Here is an 18,455-nt window from a genome sequence, read left to right on the forward strand (position 1 = left end):
TCTAGGCCCGGTGGTCCGGTCATGCTCAGGCTTGGGCCTGAATATGAATATGTTTTGTTGATATAAAGGCAAAGTCTAGCATAGCCTATGAATAGGTTTGATCCCAACCCTGGGCGGAGATGGGGGACCCCAAGGAGCCATGGCTCCCCTATGGCCCAACAAATCCCCACTCTTCATGTATATTTTCCCACTCCCCCACTCCCCATCCCAATGGTTGCCCCTCTATTGGCCAATCATATTTATTCCCCCTACCCCCCAATCCACTTAGATTTTAGGCCCCTCATAAAAAAATTCTAGCTCCGCTCCTGCCCAACACAGACCTAACCTATTGATAGCCTTAAGTTATTAGGCTCGAGAAGAAAGAGAAATAATTTGTTGGTAAAATGAATTATTAACTAATTGAATAATTTAGTAGATTAAATAAATAGAAATAATTTGTTGGTCCAAGTTATCTAGAACCAATCAATCTTTTTCTTCATATACATTTCAGCTTAATATATTTATATAGATATGGATACTTTACCTTTTTTCAAAAAAAAAAAAACTAGAAAGTGGTTCATTTATTTACTCCCTCGTTTCCGGTTGAGCCTTATGGCTCATCGAATCTGTCCAATCGATGAAGGCCGACAACTGAACAAGACTCAAGAGACTCACAAGATTCAAGAACTGTTCTTTCCCGGCTTGGGCAGCCCTTACCGGTTTTGTATCCAGTTAACCAGTTCTGTTCATATTCCTTCAGCTCGAGAAAATGTGAAAGAGAGCTTCGTTACTAGAGTTCACTTATGCCCCACACTGAATGCGTCTCGAAAACACCCCACATGCACATCTCAGTGCATTAAGAGCATCTTTTGTATTTGTCATTGGAAGATCATATTTATCATTGGGAGATGTTATCAATACACGGTTGGGATGTACTGTAAGACATTTTTGGGGCGCGCTCTGTGGGTGCAGATATGAATTCTCATTATCATAAAACTCAAGTGCAACAGTCTAGCATATAAGGGCAACTTTTGGGGTTTAATATCCATAAAAGTAATATATTTAAAATAAATTAAAAAATAGGTTAAGTTTTTAAAAATAATATCAATAAAGGGAAAAAACACTGTTCATCTTCTTCTTGTCATTTGTTCACAAGAGCCGTCATCCGCTGCTGCCTCTGCCTACCATCGTCTCCGCCTCCGGCAACGTTGCCAGAGGTGGCCGCAGCGACACTGGTGGTCATTCCTCTGCCCGCTGCTGCCACCACCTTTGTCTCCACCCATCTCCGGCAACATTTTCGTAGGTGGAGGCAGAGGTGGCGACGTTGGACAGAGAAACCATTAGTGCCGCCACCGCCACCTTTGCCTCCGGCCACCTCCGGCGTAGTTGTTGGAGGTGGTGGCAGTGGACGGTAGACGGTGGCTCTGGTGAAGAAATGACAAGAAGAAGAAGATAACATTGTTTTTGCCCTTTATTGATATTAATTTAAAAAAGTTAATCTATTTTTGAAATTTTTTTAAATATATTACTTTTATAGATATTAAGCCCCAAAAATTGCCCTTATATGCTATTACCCAATTTGTTAAACCCTTGAACAGTTTTGACCGACGGATATGAAATCTTTTCATTGCCATCAACATGGAGGAATGAACTTGAAAAGGAGGACGGAAGACAAACCTTTCCTCTCATCGGAGAAGTTATATATGCAAAGGCTATGGAGACCGGAATTAGGAATTCGGAAGATGAAGCAGTAGCTCCATATCTTCCTCTGCAAGATTCCGAGAAAGCCGTTAGTTCTGATAACTCTCGCTTGAATCAACTCGGATACAAACAAGAACTCAGCCGCAGCCTCAAGTAATTACCATCTTTTCTTCGTCCTTGGTCTTCTTTCTAAATTTCCCTTAAATAATAGATTTGGTAGACTTTTGAAGCATTAATCATTTCCTTTTTTTTTCAGCATTTCTCTATAAAACTAGATCCCTCATAACGTTGGCTGTAGGTAAATTGTTGATAAGTTCTGGATCATATTGTGATCTAATTGATTATTTAACGAGATAGATGTGATGATGATTGTGCAGTGCGATATCTAACTTTGCTGTGACTTTCTCCATTATTTCGGTTATCACCGGTCTGACGACAGTGTACACTACCGGCCTGACGTTCGGAGGACCGGTGACGTTGGTCTACGGATGGCCAATAGTCGGTTTCTTTACCCTCATCGTGGGTCTCTCCATGGCTGAGATTTGCTCTTCTTATCCAACCTCCGGCGGCCTCTACTATTGGAGTGCCAAGCTTTGCGGGAATGAGTGGGGCCCTTTAGCTGCTTGGCTCACCGGCTGGTACGTCCTACGTCGCCGTCTGCTTTAACTTTTTTAATTATGCGTATTTTGTTTGGAAGCGTTGCAGCCTTCTTTGTAGACTTGATTTTGTATGCTGGGGTATGGTGTTTAGATAAAGTCAGTTAGGTGGTGGATTAGTGGTTAAATTATATAGAAATATAAAAAAATTTAAATTTTTATAAAAGAAAATTGGATATATTTTTAATATTTTATTTATTATATTAAATAAAAATAAGTGTTATAAATGAAAGCCATTATTATTAATTGATGATATACGAATTGATGAGATTGGTTGGCCAGTTCTACAACGTAAAAGTATATTGGAGAGCTCGAAGGGATGATTCGAGAGGGAGCTCCGACATTCAAATTAGTACCAAACTGCTTAATAGATATACGAATTGATGAGGTTGGTCGGCCAGTTCAAAAACATAAAAATATATTAGAGAGCTCGAAAGGATGATTCGAGAGGGAGCTCCGACGTTCAAGTTAGTACCAAACTGTTTAATAGAGCAAGAGCTAATAGGTAGAGATTCAGAGCATAGAGTAAGAGAGTGAGAATAAGAATGTGAGCGTACCGTTAGATGGTGAGGAATCACCCTTATATAGATTGTGGAGCCTGTTCAAAGCATGTTCGACATATCCAGAGGTGATGGGCCTTATCCATCCGATACTTGTGGAATACTCCCACACAATGTCACGTTGACCCTTATCGAGTTTCCCAAGAAGTTGGAGGAACCAAGCTCACCATTGCTAGCGGTGCATCGCCATGCATTTTAGGGGCACAGACATGATCGGTTGCTATAGGTACTTTTGCAATGGTTTTTGTAATATTAAAGCAACATACATGGTCCGTTGCTAAATGATAACTCTAACAACGGTTTCAGAAAACCATTGTGAGAATCTATTGCCATGGTAGAAGATGTGTCGATTTTGTGTTCTTCTAGCAACGGTTTTAGGTACTTATAACAACGGTTTTGCTTGTTGTTGGTGTCCCTAAGGTCGACTAGCTCATCAAGTCATCATCGCTTGGGTCGGAGAGGCAAGTCAACTGCCAAGGTCTATTTGTCTTATGTATGTATGTATGTATGTATGAATTTTTTGACATAATTATAAATGTTTTGATTAATTATCAATTAAAACTAATAAATAATTAATTATAACATAAATAATAATTAATTAAATAGGTAGCCAAAATAATTTATTAATTATTTAAATTAATATTAACATAACATTTATTAGCAATTAATTTGGACTACTAGTCCAAGTCACTCAAGTTTCTTTAATGTATTCGCACTAGGATAATTTGTTTTGCTTGCATTATGGTCATTCTCCACATGTTATGGAGCTTCACCTTTACACCTTATATTATTTGCCAAGAAAGAAACTGTTATAAAATAGTTTTATTTTTATTTTTAGCTAGAGTAAGGATCTTGCAACTTGGTTAGGCTCAAATTGAATCACATTTGATCCAACCCGAGTTTTAAGATTGATTGGAATGAACTCCTACTGTTTCAGTTGGATTTAGGCCTATAGTTTCAGCCTAAACTCTGTATCAACCCAAGCTTTAGATCTAGTTTTCCTCTCTTTACCCATCTTGTCTTCTATTATCATATTTCAATTTGAAAGTAATAAACACTACACACACGTCTCTCTCTCTTTTCTCTCTCTCTCTCATAGAAGGTTGGATTTATCCTAATATTCTACCTTACTTATACTTATATGGATAAAATTCCAAATATTGTCTTGCCCCAAAATCTATTTTTCAAACAAAAGGATAACAAAACCACCTCACTGGGTGACTACCAACCAGGTAGGATCGAAATTGCTTCCTTAGTTATAAGGATTTCAACACTTTTCTCTCTACCCTTTTAATTTTGTCAGCTAACCACATGGAACATTCCTGTGTGATTGTCATGTGCGGGTTTATACATCTTTGAAATTCGAAATTACCCTTACATTATTTTTTAGAATCACTTTGTCCATTTAACTTAGTTGATATTTGGATAGGCTTCATGCTTTGTACTTTTGAGAGTATAGAAGTACAAACAAGGTTCAAAGTATTGTGCTGATGGCGTACAGATACTTTTGAGAGTCCAGGGGTTGTATAGGTTAGACACTGGTTTCAGACCTTAAACCAATCTCTCTGAAATGATTTTGAAAAATAAGTATTGATACAGGCTAATACGCCTTGTGTTAATACTTTGAACTTTGAGTACAAAATACAAATTATTCTCCTAATTCCATTATTTTTCTATGATATGTATTTGGATGAATTTTTTTTTTTTAAACATTCTTTTCAAAGTAAAATTAACACGTGGTATTTGGATACACATTTATATATGTCTTCTTGTAACATATACATATTATTAGGGTGTAAATAAATCGAATTTAAATCGGATATTAATTAATTATTTTAGATAATTAATAAATATATAAAATAAATATTTTATTAATATAAAATATATAAATATATAAAATAAATATTTTATTAATATAAAATATATAAATATATAAATTATTTATATAGCTTAATTATTATATATATTATATAAGATATTTTATATATTATATATAAGAATTAAATAATTGGTTGAATTCGGATATTTATCGAATCGAATCAAGTCATATCCGCATGCGAATCCGATTAACTATTCGATAATAATAGGATATCCGAATTCGATCGATTAGATATTCGAATTATCCTAATTCGATTCAATTATGTCGAATATCGAATTCGAAATCGGATTTTCAAATACCGTTGATGCCCCTACATATTATTAAGGACAAATTTCTTAAACTACCCCTATTATTTAGCTAATTGAAAAACTATACCCTTAATGTTCAACTATTGACTTGCACTACCCTACTATTTTTGACAATTACCATCATCGTAAATTATAATAGAAAAGTTGAAATATCCCTTTTGCCCTTATGTCTTTTGAATATCCAACCCCATTTTCCCTCTCTCTTCATTCTCTCCTCACCCTCACCGGTGGAACATCGTCATTATCTACGATTTTCCCTCACCAGTGAGCATCGTCGTTAGTAGCAACTGGTTATCCTAATAGAAATTATAGCTGCCTGAGATTTAAACAATTTCCCAAATTGTTTCTTCTCAAGGGTCGGAGATCGCCTCATCCTTCAACCTCGTTGATGCCACTCTTGCCCTCTCAACGATCAACCTCCTTGATGACCGTAGTACTGTAGAGGTTTCTTTGAGCAAGCCCAGTTTCGGACCTCATCACCGACGACTGTGTTCAAACTGTAGCACCTTATCACCGACTACCGGAGATGAGGTAAGCGAGGCGAGGTGGGGGAGGGAGGGTTTGGCGGCGGCGACTGTTGTGTTCGAACCGTAGTATCTCATCATCGACTACTATGCTCGAACCTCATCACCGACTGAACCAGAGATGTGGCGGCGAGGCGAGGTGGGGAACGTGCTTCCCCGCCCCAACTCTGCTAGGCTCTTCCTATCTCTCTCCTCTTCTTCGTCTTCTTTGCAATCGAACAAAACTGAATCAACTCTGCTAGGCTCTCTCTTTCTCTCTCTCCTCTTCTTCGTATTCTCTGCAAGTGAACAAACCGAACAGGGCTCTCTCTCCTCTTCTTCGTTTTCTCAATAATCGAACAAAACCGAACAGGGCTTTCTCTCTCCTCCTCTTGGTCTTCTCTACAATCGAACCCATGTCCCCTGTCCCAAAGGTCTCTATTTCTTTCCTCTGCTCAGATCCAAGAGCAGGATCGTCAAGACAAACTGAACATGGCTTTCTCTCTCCTCTTCTTCGTCTTCTCTACAATCTAACCCCCGTCCTAAAGCGAACCCACTTCTTTGTCTTCTGCAGTTGAACCCCTGTCCCCTGTGAAGGTTTCTATTTCTATTTCTTCTTAACTTTTATCTCTTAAAGATGAATCTTTTAATTTTAAGAGAAAATTGGTTGATGTTTCTTCTTATCTCTTATCTCTTATAAGTGCAATCATACAATTTATTGTTTTTCAATGATACTCCCAAAAAGGCAAAGAAAAACTTTCATATATGTGGTCAAAATAGATATTTGATAGTTTTCAGAATTCAGAATTCCGAACAACATTCTTTGCATTCAAAATTCAGAGGAAAAAAAAGTTCACCAATACCAATATACCTTTTAATGTAATTATTACACTTTCGGATTTCAGATTTCAAAGCAAATGAACAGGCCTTATGTACGACTGCCACATGTCCAGTCGCACACGGTGGAGTGTTCCTACATGCGGGGCTAATGGCCATCCCATTAGCCCCAAAATGAGCCCAAACTTCCTTTCTCCCATACAATGTTTTAAAAAACAATCCAGAAATGGAACGGTTTTGGCCACCAGTTTTCGGGTCAATGGTCCTAACGTCCAGTTCGAACAGATGGCCCGTTTTGACAAATAAATGAAAAAAATAATTAAAAATAAAAATGGTCAAAAATCATTGAACGATGTGACGGTTCGACTACCCGGGTTAACGGGTTGTTGATTTTTCAATGGTTTTTTGTTAGATACCAGGTTTGGGGTAAAATGGAACCAATTGCCTGGACGGTTCACGAGCTGAACGGTCTGACTGTCTAGGTCAACGGCGGTTCGAAAACCTTGCTCCCATATTCCCGCCCCTTAACCTCAAATCGTGTCTAACTCCGTTCTACTATCCTTCGCTCGAGCTCGGATCCAACTCCATCTCCGGCACCGTTGATTGCTCCAGCTAGTTCACTATCATCAGGTACACTCCAACCCTCGCATTTTGTTTTGATATTTGATTTTTTCATTTCAAATAAAAAAAAACCTCGTTTGATATGTTGTTTTTCATTTCAAGCTATAGATTTTTTCCCATCTTTCAACTCCCTTTCCGGCACCAGCAATCACTCCGGCCAGTTCACTGTTACCAGGTACTCTCTAAATAAGAGAAACAAGGCGCTCCCCTTATTTGAAATGAAGAAACCAAATATCAAAACAAAATACGAGGGTTGGAGAGTACCTAGTGACGGTGAACTAGTCGGAGTGATTGCCGGTGCTTGAGAGGGAGTTGGAAGAGGGGAAAAAAGTTTCTTTGGTTTGAAATGAAAAACAAAGTATCAAACAAGTGCTTCTCTGATTTGAAATGAAAAAAAAAAAAACAAATATCAAAACAAAATACGAGGGTTGGAGCGTACCTAGTAACGATGAACTGGCCGGAGCAGTCATTGTTGCCAAAAATGGAGTTGGATCTGAGCTCGGGCAGAGGGGAGTAGAACGGGGTCAGACATGACTTGATGCAAGGTTTTTGAACCACCATTGACCCGGATGGTTGGACTGTTTGGCCCAGGAACTGTCCAGGCAACTAGTTTTGTTGATCCGAGAGATCGACCCGTTCAACGGTTTTTTACCATTTTTTATTTTTTTAATTTATTTGTCTGAATGGCCTGTTCATTTGAACCGGCCGATCAGATTGTCGACTTGAAAAACGGTGGCTAAAATGATTCCATTTCGGAGTCATTTTTTAAAACGTTGGTTTGAGGTTGAGGGGGCGAGAATATGGGAAAAAGGAGGTTTGGGCTTGTTTTGGGGCTAACGAGACGAGCTAACGATCGTCCTGTTAGCCCTGTACATGGGAACGCTCCACTGCGTGCGATTGGACATGTGGTAGTTGCGCATTGTGTGGGGCATTAGTGGGGTGGCAGGTGATGGGGCGGAGATGCGAACTCATCCAAGAGCATGATCGTTAGGACAAGGGGCTCAACATTCATTTTCATAGAAGATTTGGTTTTAGTTGTGTTAAACAAAAATCTTTCGTTGCTTTAGAAAGAGAAGAAAAAGAAGAAAAGGAAGAAAGAGAAAGATAGAGAGAGAGAGAGATTGGATGCATGGAGATAAAGGGAATAAGGGTGAAATTGGGTTTTAAAAAATTTAAATGTCACGTGGTGTCACATGTGTATGGATTTTGGTGGAACATTAACGAATGGTAACGGCAGGGGTAGAGTTAGTTAATTGTTAAAAATAGTAAGGGTGGTTTAAGACAATAATTAATCAGTAAGGGTATAATTTGTCAATTAACTAAACAATACGAGTAGTTTAAGAACTTTGCCCTATTATTAAATATGTCCAAGTGTATGCCATTATATGTCATGCACATGACATATCGCATCTATATATGCTAAAACATAACACACGCCAATAAATACGTTTAAGTGCCATGTGTCACACATGTGTGAATGAATATGCTCAAGTCCCACATGAAACACATGTTATTGAATACATTGGAATACACATGCTATTGAATACATTCAAGTGCCATACGACATCCATATATGTTGTCATGTGGTTCACACATGTCATTGGTGTCATATGACATCCATATATACCGTCTCGTGACACATGTTATTAAATATATTCTAGTACCATGTAACATCTATAGCCACATGATACATATGTATCACTAGATACATTCAAGAGCCTTGTGACATCTTTACATTTAGCCACATGGTGGAGGTATAAATACCCCATATGCAATTGATGCACATGTTTTAGAAAGTATATTTTAAGGGGGCCTAAAAATATAAAATATCAAAAGTCTACTTTGTGTCTCTAGATTTTTTTTTTGTTGTACTTTTATAAAATAAGAAAGTGAAAGTGTAAAACACAAGCCCTGTATGGATAGACTTTTATAAAATACTTTCATACTTTTAGTACCAAAAGTACGATTCAAAAAGTACGATATAGTGTTTGTATTTATACTTTGTGCTTCTGCTTTTATACTTTTTAAAAGTACAAAAAAACCCCAAAAGCACAAAGGCTTTTTATGCTACATGCTTTTGGTGAAATAGTACTTTTGTTTTAGTGCAAACGGGTGGTCACGTGTGACCACCTTCTGATACAATTCTCAGCCCCACCTTTGTTTGCCGCTACTGGAGTTACATCGCCGCCATTGGTCTTAGCCACCAAACCACCATAAGCATGGATTAACGTGCTTTTACCAAATAAGAAACGGTTCTTTTGTTCCGAAAAGCATACTTTACAAAATTTTTTACCCAAATGATTTTTAAAGCAAAAACACCAAAGTAAAAACATTTTTTTGTATTTTATACTTTGATACTATTAAAAGCACAAAAGTAGAAGTCTACCCAAAGTATGAAATCATGTATTTATTCTTTCAAACATTCAAAAGTATGAAAGTACTTTGAAAAAGTTTAGTGGTTTTAACCGTTTAGTCCACCCCAATGGTGAAGCTAAGATTTCTAGGTGTGGACTGAATCTTGACCGTGGATTGATGCCAAATCCATGGGCAAGAGGCATTTTATAGAGGGGCTACTAATAGACTAGGAGGTGGTTGTAATTTCAAATTTCTGAGAGGGAGTACAGTCCACTTATCCCAAATGTGTAGTTTATCCATACATCACTTTAGTTTTCCTAACACATTAAGGGAGTATTCTATAACGTAGATGAGAAATTAGGTGGTGTGTTTTCATCTACACCCCAACATGATAGTTGTTCTACACCATAAACAAAAATGTGTATACTGATCCATACCACACCTTAACGGGTGTTCTGCAAGGTGTGGCACATTTCTGTCCACATCTTGTATTTGATTCCATGCATCTCAACTACAACATGTGAGATTATCTATGTTGTTAATCATTAAAACACAATATTTTATTTTTTAGTAATATATATAATAGAAAAACATAAATAAATTACAAAAATTTAATAATTAATAAAAATAATATTAATAATAATTAATAATACTAACAATAATATTAATAATATTTAATAACAAATAATGATATTAATATTAACTAAAATTAGTAATAATAATAATTAAAAAATAAATATTAATATTAATAAAAAACAATATTAATAATTAATGATTAATAAAATAGTGTTAATAATAATTAACAATAATATTTATAATATTTGATAATAATTAATAATATTGTTACTAATTACTAATAATTAACAATGATTAATAATATTAATAAAAAATATATTTAAAACTTATTAATTAAAAAAATATTATTAATAATATTAATAATATTACTAATATTGTTTTATGAAGTTATTGACATTTTGACATTAACACTATTTATTTATGTAAAATAATAAATAATAAAATATATGTTTATCCAATTAAATGTTTTTACTGTTTCCATGGTTACCAAACTGGACCGGACGGTCGAACCGGAAGAACTAGGAACCAATCAAGTGATTGGACCGGTTCCGATTTTTGCCAAAATCGGATTTTGGCTAAAACACGTTGATTTAGTCAACAAACCGCTGACCTGGGCGATCGAACCAGTCAAGTGAATGGTTTGACTATTTTTTATAATTTTCATTTTTTATTTTTTCTATCAAAATGGGCTGACCGTTTGGTTCGAACGGTCAAACCAGATAAACCGAAAATTGGTCAGCCGGTCGATTCCGTTTTTTGCCAAAACCAGATTTTGGCTAAAAAAAAAACGTTGATTTGGTCAACAAACCGCTAACCCGGGTGGTTGAACCGTCAAGGTTCAAAATATCAATACGGGTGAATCAATACCTTTTCTTTTACTTTTTTTTTTATTTTTTTAAAACCGGTTCAAGGGGGGCAGTTTAGGGCTCCTCCACCCCTTGAACCGGTCAGACCCCCGATACACCCACTATAGGGGCATATTAGAGAGGTCCTAGAATGATACGTGTCGACACTTTGAACCTTGCTCAAACCGTTCAACGGTTTTGATCATTTTCTATAATTTTTATTATTTTTTTGTCAGAACGGGTCAACTGTTCGGTTCGAACGGTCAAATCGGAAAACCGGGAATCGGTAAGGTGTCCGGTTTTGTTTTTCGCCAAAATCGAATTTTGGCCAAAAAACGTTGATTTGGTTAGCAAGCCACTGACCCGGGCAGTTGAGCTGTTCGAACTATTCAACGGTTTTGACCATTTTTTATTTTTTTCTGTCAGAACGAGCCAACCATTTGGTTCAAACAGTTGGACTGGGAAAATCGGGAACCGTTTAGGTGACCGGTTCCGTTTTTTGCCAAAATCGGATTTTGGCCAAAAAACATTGATTTGGTTAGCAAACCGCTGACCTGGGCGGTTGAATCGTCAATGTTCAAAATATCAATACGCTTGATACGCCAATAGGGGCATATCGGGTGAATTAATACATTTTTTTTTTACTTTTTTATTTTTTTTTCAAAACTGGTTAGGGGGGCGGTTTAGGGCTCCTCCACCCCTTGAATCGGTCAGACCCCCGATACACCCACTATAGGGGTATATCGAAGAGGTCCCGGAACGATATGTATTGGCCGATGGGCCAATACGTGTCAACACTTTGAACCTTGCTCGAACCGTTCAACGGTTTTGACTGTTTTTTATCTTTTATTTTTTTTTATTTTTTCTATTGGAACGGGTCGACCGTCTGGTTTGAACGGTCGGATCGAAAAACCGGGAACCAATAAGGTGATCGGTTCCGTTTTTCACCAAAACCAAATTTTGGCAAAAAAACGTTGATTTAATCAACCAATCATTGACCTATGCGGTTTAACTGTTCAACAGTTTTGATCGCTTTTTTTTTTTCTATCAGAATGGGTCGATCGTTCAATGTATTGAAACAAGATAATTGTGGTTCAATCCCAAATAAACATCTGTGGTAAAAAAAAAAGTCCAGATGACCATCTATTCAAATAGTTGATGAACAGATGTTCAATGAACTGGGGTAACTTTGACCGGTGTTGGCCACCTTCTTCCAACGCCAAGGCAATTAATGGGAGAGCAAGAACTATAATGGTTTCCTCCAAAAAAGAGCTACAACAATTATTTCTTAGAACGGAATAATGATGCGAAGCGCAGGGAATCAATGACTCTTAGGGTTTTTCACCGTTGCTTGGAACAATCCACGATTCTTACCCGTGGAAGAGATTTTGCGATATGATATTTACTGTTTCACGAGATATTGTGATTCGGTCCACACCATAGTCCAGAACCGAACGATGCAAATAAATTGTAGTGTATTTTCAAACGCAATATATCGTAGACAAGCACGAGATTCAATGAACACTAACCAATAATGAACAACCTTCAGATATACACCGACTAAACTGCCTTAAAAAATTCTGGGAATGGGTTTTTGGTTTTTATTTCCTAATGATCACCGGCAAATTTGTAATTGGTTGGTCGTTGTATTCTGAATCTGGGGGCCCTATCCCTGCTCCTTATGATTTAAATGAATTACTCTTCTTTTACAAAAAAAAAAAAGTATTCTTTTACAAAAATATACAAAGGAGATAAAGTGATAATGACCCTGAACCTGCATATGAACATAACTAGCCGAAATCGGACTTTTGAAGAGTGATTTGAATAATGGACGCAGAACAAGCCATATCCTCCTCAGTCTTCACAAACCAGCCGGCCAAACCCAGATGCGATCCAGTCAAAAAAAAGATGCGGATTCCATGACATCATCGACTATTTGTTTGGTTAATTAATTCCATATACTACACTTATATTCAGTCCAATACTTCTCTGTTTCTTCACCCAACTACCAATCTTATATTGAAGTCTGAAACTGAAAACGATATTTTACCGAGAGAGAAAAGAAATCTCAGGTCAATACGAAACGGAGAAGAGTAGAAAAATCTGATTTAGGCTAAAACAGAAAGTTGAGGTGAAGATTACCATTTCCAATTATCAAGGAGCTGGTCAACTAGTAAACAAAAAAGCACATCGGCTTCATTTCCTACTCTGCGTGTGCGTGTAAAGCAAGGATCGTAGAGTTTGTTTGGATCGCTTTGTTTGACTTCCACCACCCAATTGTACATATATTAGAAACTAGAAAGAGTGGAGAGAGAGTAGATCCACCTCGGTCTCGCTGTTGTTGTATTACAGTGAGAGATGGTGTGGAACCATGAAGACACCGTTCGTCCTTATTCTCAACATGGGTACTCTGCAGAGGATTCAGGCCATGCACGGCTTCACGAGCTTGGTTATAAGCAGGAACTGAAGCGCGATCTCTCGTAACCATTTGAAACTTTTTTTTTTCTTTTGATTTTAACCATTATTCTTTATTTTCACTTTTTTTATTTCTTTCGATGCTTTCTGCTGACTGATTCCCAATTTATCCTTGGATGAATTGTGGGAATGGGGTCAATTTAGTTAGTGGTGCAGTTCAGTTCATGGGTGTTGTTCGGAATTTGCAGGGTGATATCGAATTTTGCGTTTTCATTTTCGATAATATCAGTGCTTACAGGGATAACGACCCTTTACAATACAGGGCTAAATTTCGGGGGCCCTGTTGTTATGGTTTATGGCTGGTTCATCGCCGGTTTCTTTACCATGTTTGTTGGGTTGTCGATGGCTGAGATTTGCTCCTCCTATCCAACATCAGGTGGTCTCTACTACTGGAGCGCCAAGCTTGCTGGCCCGGGTTGGGCACCTTTTGCTTCATGGTTGACGGGCTGGTAATTCATTCTGTTTTTCTTTTTATTCTTTTTTTTTTTCTTAGTTTCTCAGTTTCCATCCTCACTGATTGAAGCTAAACTCTTCGCTTTAGGATTAATTTCCTGCAAACAATGAGTTTCCTTTTAAACCTTTCTACTTTTCTCAGTTTCCCCTATGCGCTTTCGTTGTTTTCATTGCAATTTCACTTAGTCTGCGTTTGGAACCGGTGTAAATACAATTTTACACCATAGAGTTCTGCATCATTAGTTTATTAGAGTGTAAATGAGAACTGGATCGTTAGGCCCATTTACACTCTTCACGTTTGGAAGGGTAGACTTAAAGTGGAACAGGTAGGGCATGATTCGTATGAAGGCTCAATGAGGCCTTTTGCTTGGCAGATACCAGTAGGGAATGGCCTAGATAGTCTGTTCTGTGAAGCATCAAAGGATACTAAATTCCCAAGACCAAGCCCGAGTTTCTCAGGAACCCCACCAGTCAAATTGTTCTGAGAGAGGTCTAGAACCTCCAACCCTTTTAAGCCCAAAAAAGAATCAGGAATCCCTCCCATAAAAACCAGACCTCTGCTGAAATCAAGCACCGTCAGTGAACTTAACTGAGAAATCTGATCTGGGATTGTTCCCCATGTGAGATTGTTGCTGAGATTCAATGTTTGCAACGCACTGCATTGAGAGAGATGAATAGGGATGGGCTGGTTGATGATATTGTCTGCAAGATTGAGATAGAAGAGGTTGGGTAGTTAGCAGATTGAAGGAGAGGTCTTGCCAGAAAGATTGAGACTTCGAAGGTTGAGAGAAGAAACTGACAGAGAAGCCGTAGCACTAGCAGTGCAGGCAACACCAGTCCAGTTGCAATGGTGGTAGCAGAGGTGTTAGACCAGGTAGAGAGAAGCATCTGTGCTTCATCTACAGCAGAGCTAAAGATGAAAGTAGATGAAGCACAGGTGTATGCCTTTTTAAAATTGCCTTTTTATGGATTCTTTCATGTTATACACTTACGTAATGGTTTACCAATTTCTGATTTCCTTTTACTGTTATTTGTACACTAGTATGGTCTATTAACTTTAAAATAAACTAAAACAAAGACCTTGCAAATACTTAAAGCCTTAATTCTCATAAATAGGATCTCCAATAGCAAAATTTCCACTAGAAAACAACAATTATACAGCTAATATATGATCCTTAATCCTAAAATAGAATGATCCACAAGTAAAACCACAAAATTAATCTCTTTATATATACAGGCCAAAAATTTAGGTTGGGGGGCCCAAACCCCAGCATGGACTTGTTTGGGGCCTTTGGGATTACCTTTAGTGGCCTTTATGGAGACAGAGGGCTGATCTCCTAGTAATGGGAATGCAAGATGTTTTACACCACAGATACTTGAAGTAATGCAGCTAGGAGATAAATAAATAGATTGAAAGTTTCACATACTTGAATTACTGAGTGCTTGAAGCACTTTGGTACAATCCAAATGTTTTTGCTTTCACGTCCACATTTTCACTTAGAATATGCTTTATATGTTATGTTTATCAGTTTTTGTATTTTAGTTTGAGCCAATAGACTTTTGAAAACACTTAATTCCTTTTAAAATTCAAGTTTTTTTTTGTTTTTAGAGTAAAAATTTGCGTCTTGCTTGGGAAAGGTACACGCCTCACCTTGCTCCTTGTGCCTTAGGTACTAAAAGTCCCTTGTACTTTTATAACACTGGACCTCCCTTAATATAGATTGTTGAAAATATGTAGTGACTGTGACTTTTATACTGGAAAGTAGCAGAGTGTTTAATTGGACCAAGTTTTATATCCTTTGAGTTGTATACACCTCGTCTGAATTTCTTTCTCTTCTTCCTACCCTTGGTAAATGTGAATAAGAAAATTTAGAATATCTAGCATTAATATTACTATTTTTTACATTTGCTTTTGTTATTATATGCTTCATTTTTTGTTTCTTTAAGAATAACATCATTATCATGATTATTCTCCTACAATTATCCTCAGTCCTGTATCAAGCTAAATTTTTCATCAAATTGTTAGATATAATACTTTTGGGATATTAGAACCTTAGCTGTCTTGACTTACCTTTGTTTTTTAACTATAGTATGCATCCAAAACATGAAAAGTGATGGTTCTTTTCAATTGATTTTCTTTTTCCTTGCAGGTTCAACATTGTTGGTCAGGTATATCTGGGATCATCTATTTGTTAGTTTAAAAGCTTTAGTACTATTTTGAAGCTATGAATTTTCTGGGTATTCTTCATCTATTACCAGTTCATTTGAGATTCTAATCTCTTGAAAGGCCTACATTTGCAGTGGGCTGTGACAACAAGTGTGGATTTCTCACTTGCACAGCTGATTCAAGTGATCATTCTTCTTAGCACGGGTGGGAAAAATGGTGGTGGATATGAAGCTTCTAAGTATGTAGTTATTTGCTTCCATGGGGCAATTCTTCTCATCCATGCTATCTTAAATAGCCTTCCTATTTCATGGTTGTCCTTTTTTGGACAACTAGCTGCAGCATGGAATATTGTAGGTATGAAATTCATTGGCTTTTCAGCTTTTTTTTTTATCTTGTTGAGGTTCAGACTTGAGGTAGCCTTCCTCTTAGACTACTAATCTATGGTGGCATTTCTAGGTGTTTTTGTCCTTATGATTCTCATTCCTACTGTTGCAACGGAGAAGGCTAGTGCCAAGTTTGTTTTCACTCACTTCAACACAGATAATGGGGAAGGTATCCATAGCAAATTATACATATTTGTTTTGGGCCTCCTTATGAGCCAATATACCCTGACAGGGTATGATGCATCTGCACATATGGTAAGTAATGATGTCATAATCCTGTATTCTTAGATAAACTTACTACCCTTACAGCAGAATAACTATCAAATTATGTCTAAGATAAGGTATCAAATAATTTTTCAACCAAGATGTGCTTGATAGGTCTTGGTACCCTTGCTAAGATTACTTTTAGTTTGTTGATCATTTTTTAAGCTGGACAGTTTTGTTCTCGTACATAGGGATAACAATCTTTGGTTTTAGCTATTTTGGCAGGTCCATTGTTTTAAATGCCCTAAGACTCTCTACAATATATGTTATGGATTATTTTGTTTCCTGGAACCTGGTATTCCACGTTTGGAACCAACAAATCCCTGGCCTTATAGTTAAAGTAACTTAAAGAGTTAGTCATGAAATTTTTATACTTGCAGACATCTACAAATTTCATTCAGATGTCATATACTAGCTGATCTTTTCCTTCCATTTCTTAGTTTTTTAAATTTACATATTTATCTTTGGGAAGTCAATTATCATTTGTTTTCAGAGAATCTTAGTCTGAGTGTGTTCTCATCTTAATTGCATAAATTTATCCTGTTACTGAAACCAAACTTTCTCTTCTCTAAAATTTATACTTTCAGACGGAGGAGACAAAAAATGCAGATAAGAATGGACCAAAAGGAATAATAAGTGCAATTGGCATATCTATTGTTGTTGGTTGGGGTTACCTACTTGGTATCACATTTGCAGTAACCAACATTCCATACCTTTTGAGCAGTGATAATGATGCTGGTGGTTATGCCATTGCTGAAGTGTTTTACCAAGTCTTCAAGAGTAGATATGGAAATGGAGTTGGGGGAATCATTTGCTTGGGAGCAATTTCTGTTGCCATATTTTTTTGTGGTATGAGTTCTGTAACGAGCAACTCCAGGTGAAAACTCCCATTCACTTATTTCTATCACATGTCTAAAAAGTGTTTCTTTGGGTAGATTCAGTTTCTTTCCTCTTTCCAGAGCTACTTAGGTGTATGGTTGTTCAATTTCAGGATGGCATATGCATTCTCAAGAGATGGAGCCATGCCCTTTTCATCATTGTGGCATCGAGTGAACAAACAAGAAGTCCCAATAAATGCAGTTTGGCTTTCTGCTTTCATTTCGTTCTGCATGGCATTGACGGTATGTACATTTCAGTCTTGATTTCTCAAGATTTATTATATCATAATTAATTTGTGGTTTTAAGTGGAAATGGAACTTAAGTTTTCAGCTATCCCTATGTACTTCAACAAAATGGGGCAGGGATTGGGATAAAGTCATATGAAATCATCACATTTTTTTATGATCTCTAATTCTCTGACTCACATTCCTTATTTGATGCCCTAAATAATGCGTACATTGCAGAATTCTCATTTTGTTCATTTTTGTAGCTTATTATAGCTCTTGTTATGTATCTTGCAGTCTCTTGGAAGCCTAGTGGCATTTCAGGCTATGGTGTCAATTGCAACTATTGGACTCTACATTGCATATGCACTACCCATATTCTTTAGGGTGACATTGGCTCGTAAGTCTTTTGTTCCAGGACCATTCAACTTGGGCCGCTATGGGGTCCTTGTTGGTTGGGTTGCAGTTCTCTGGGTATCAACCATTACAGTTCTCTTCTCTTTGCCTGTAGCATACCCCGTTACAAAGGATACTCTAAACTACACTCCTGTTGCAGTCGGTGGTCTTCTCATTCTTACTGTTTCTTCGTGGATCTTGAGTGCTCGGCACTGGTTCAAAGGTCCCATAACCAACATAGACATTTCAGTTTAAAAATGCTGCCAGGTCAAAATCACAATTGTCATGATCTGAAATCAACTAAATATAAATAGATGCTGTTGTTTTTCATCTTTTGTAGTTTCTCCTTACTAACCTCTTTTCTGTCTTGGTGATCTTTCTCCTTGCTAACCAT

General features: G+C 37.2%; 1 protein-coding gene across 5 annotated transcripts; it reads left to right on the plus strand.

The window, feature by feature from the left end:
- Positions 1-1,543: 1,543 nt before the first annotated feature.
- On the plus strand, positions 1,544-18,391 carry LOC104611973 (amino-acid permease BAT1 homolog). Of its 5 annotated transcripts, none has more exons than XM_010281022.2 (9): positions 1,624-1,833; positions 1,937-1,978; positions 2,058-2,318; positions 15,899-15,917; positions 16,050-16,269; positions 16,372-16,553; positions 17,150-17,439; positions 17,554-17,683; positions 17,963-18,391. In XM_010281022.2, the coding sequence occupies exons 3-9, from the start codon at positions 2,212-2,214 to the stop codon at positions 18,314-18,316; spliced, it is 1,302 nt and encodes a 433-aa protein (XP_010279324.1). In that variant the 5' UTR covers positions 1,624-1,833; positions 1,937-1,978; positions 2,058-2,211; the 3' UTR covers positions 18,317-18,391. The 5 variants fall into 5 exon arrangements, with proteins under 5 accessions (XP_010277892.1, XP_010279324.1, XP_010241854.1 ...); XM_010243552.2 differs by having other exon boundaries at positions 1,694-1,833; positions 2,120-2,318; XM_010242835.2 differs by having other exon boundaries at positions 1,694-1,833; positions 1,937-1,974.
- The last annotated feature ends 64 nt before the right edge of the window (positions 18,392-18,455 follow it).

The sequence above is a fragment of the Nelumbo nucifera genome, chromosome 3 (assembly GCF_055504915.1).
Source record: "Nelumbo nucifera cultivar China Antique chromosome 3, China Antique-T2T, whole genome shotgun sequence".
NCBI classification, from domain to species: Eukaryota; Viridiplantae; Streptophyta; class Magnoliopsida; order Proteales; family Nelumbonaceae; genus Nelumbo; species Nelumbo nucifera.

Coding starts and splice junctions, on each gene's coding strand:
- LOC104611973 (XM_010279590.3), top strand. CDS start 1,694: ATGGAGACCGGAATTAGGAATTCGGAAGATGAAGCAGTAGCTCCATAT. Junction 1,834..2,057: donor GAACTCAGCCGCAGCCTCAA/GTAATTACCATC, acceptor ATGATTGTGCAG/TGCGATATCTAACTTTGCTG. Junction 16,554..17,149: donor ATGATGCATCTGCACATATG/GTAAGTAATGAT, acceptor TTATACTTTCAG/ACGGAGGAGACAAAAAATGC.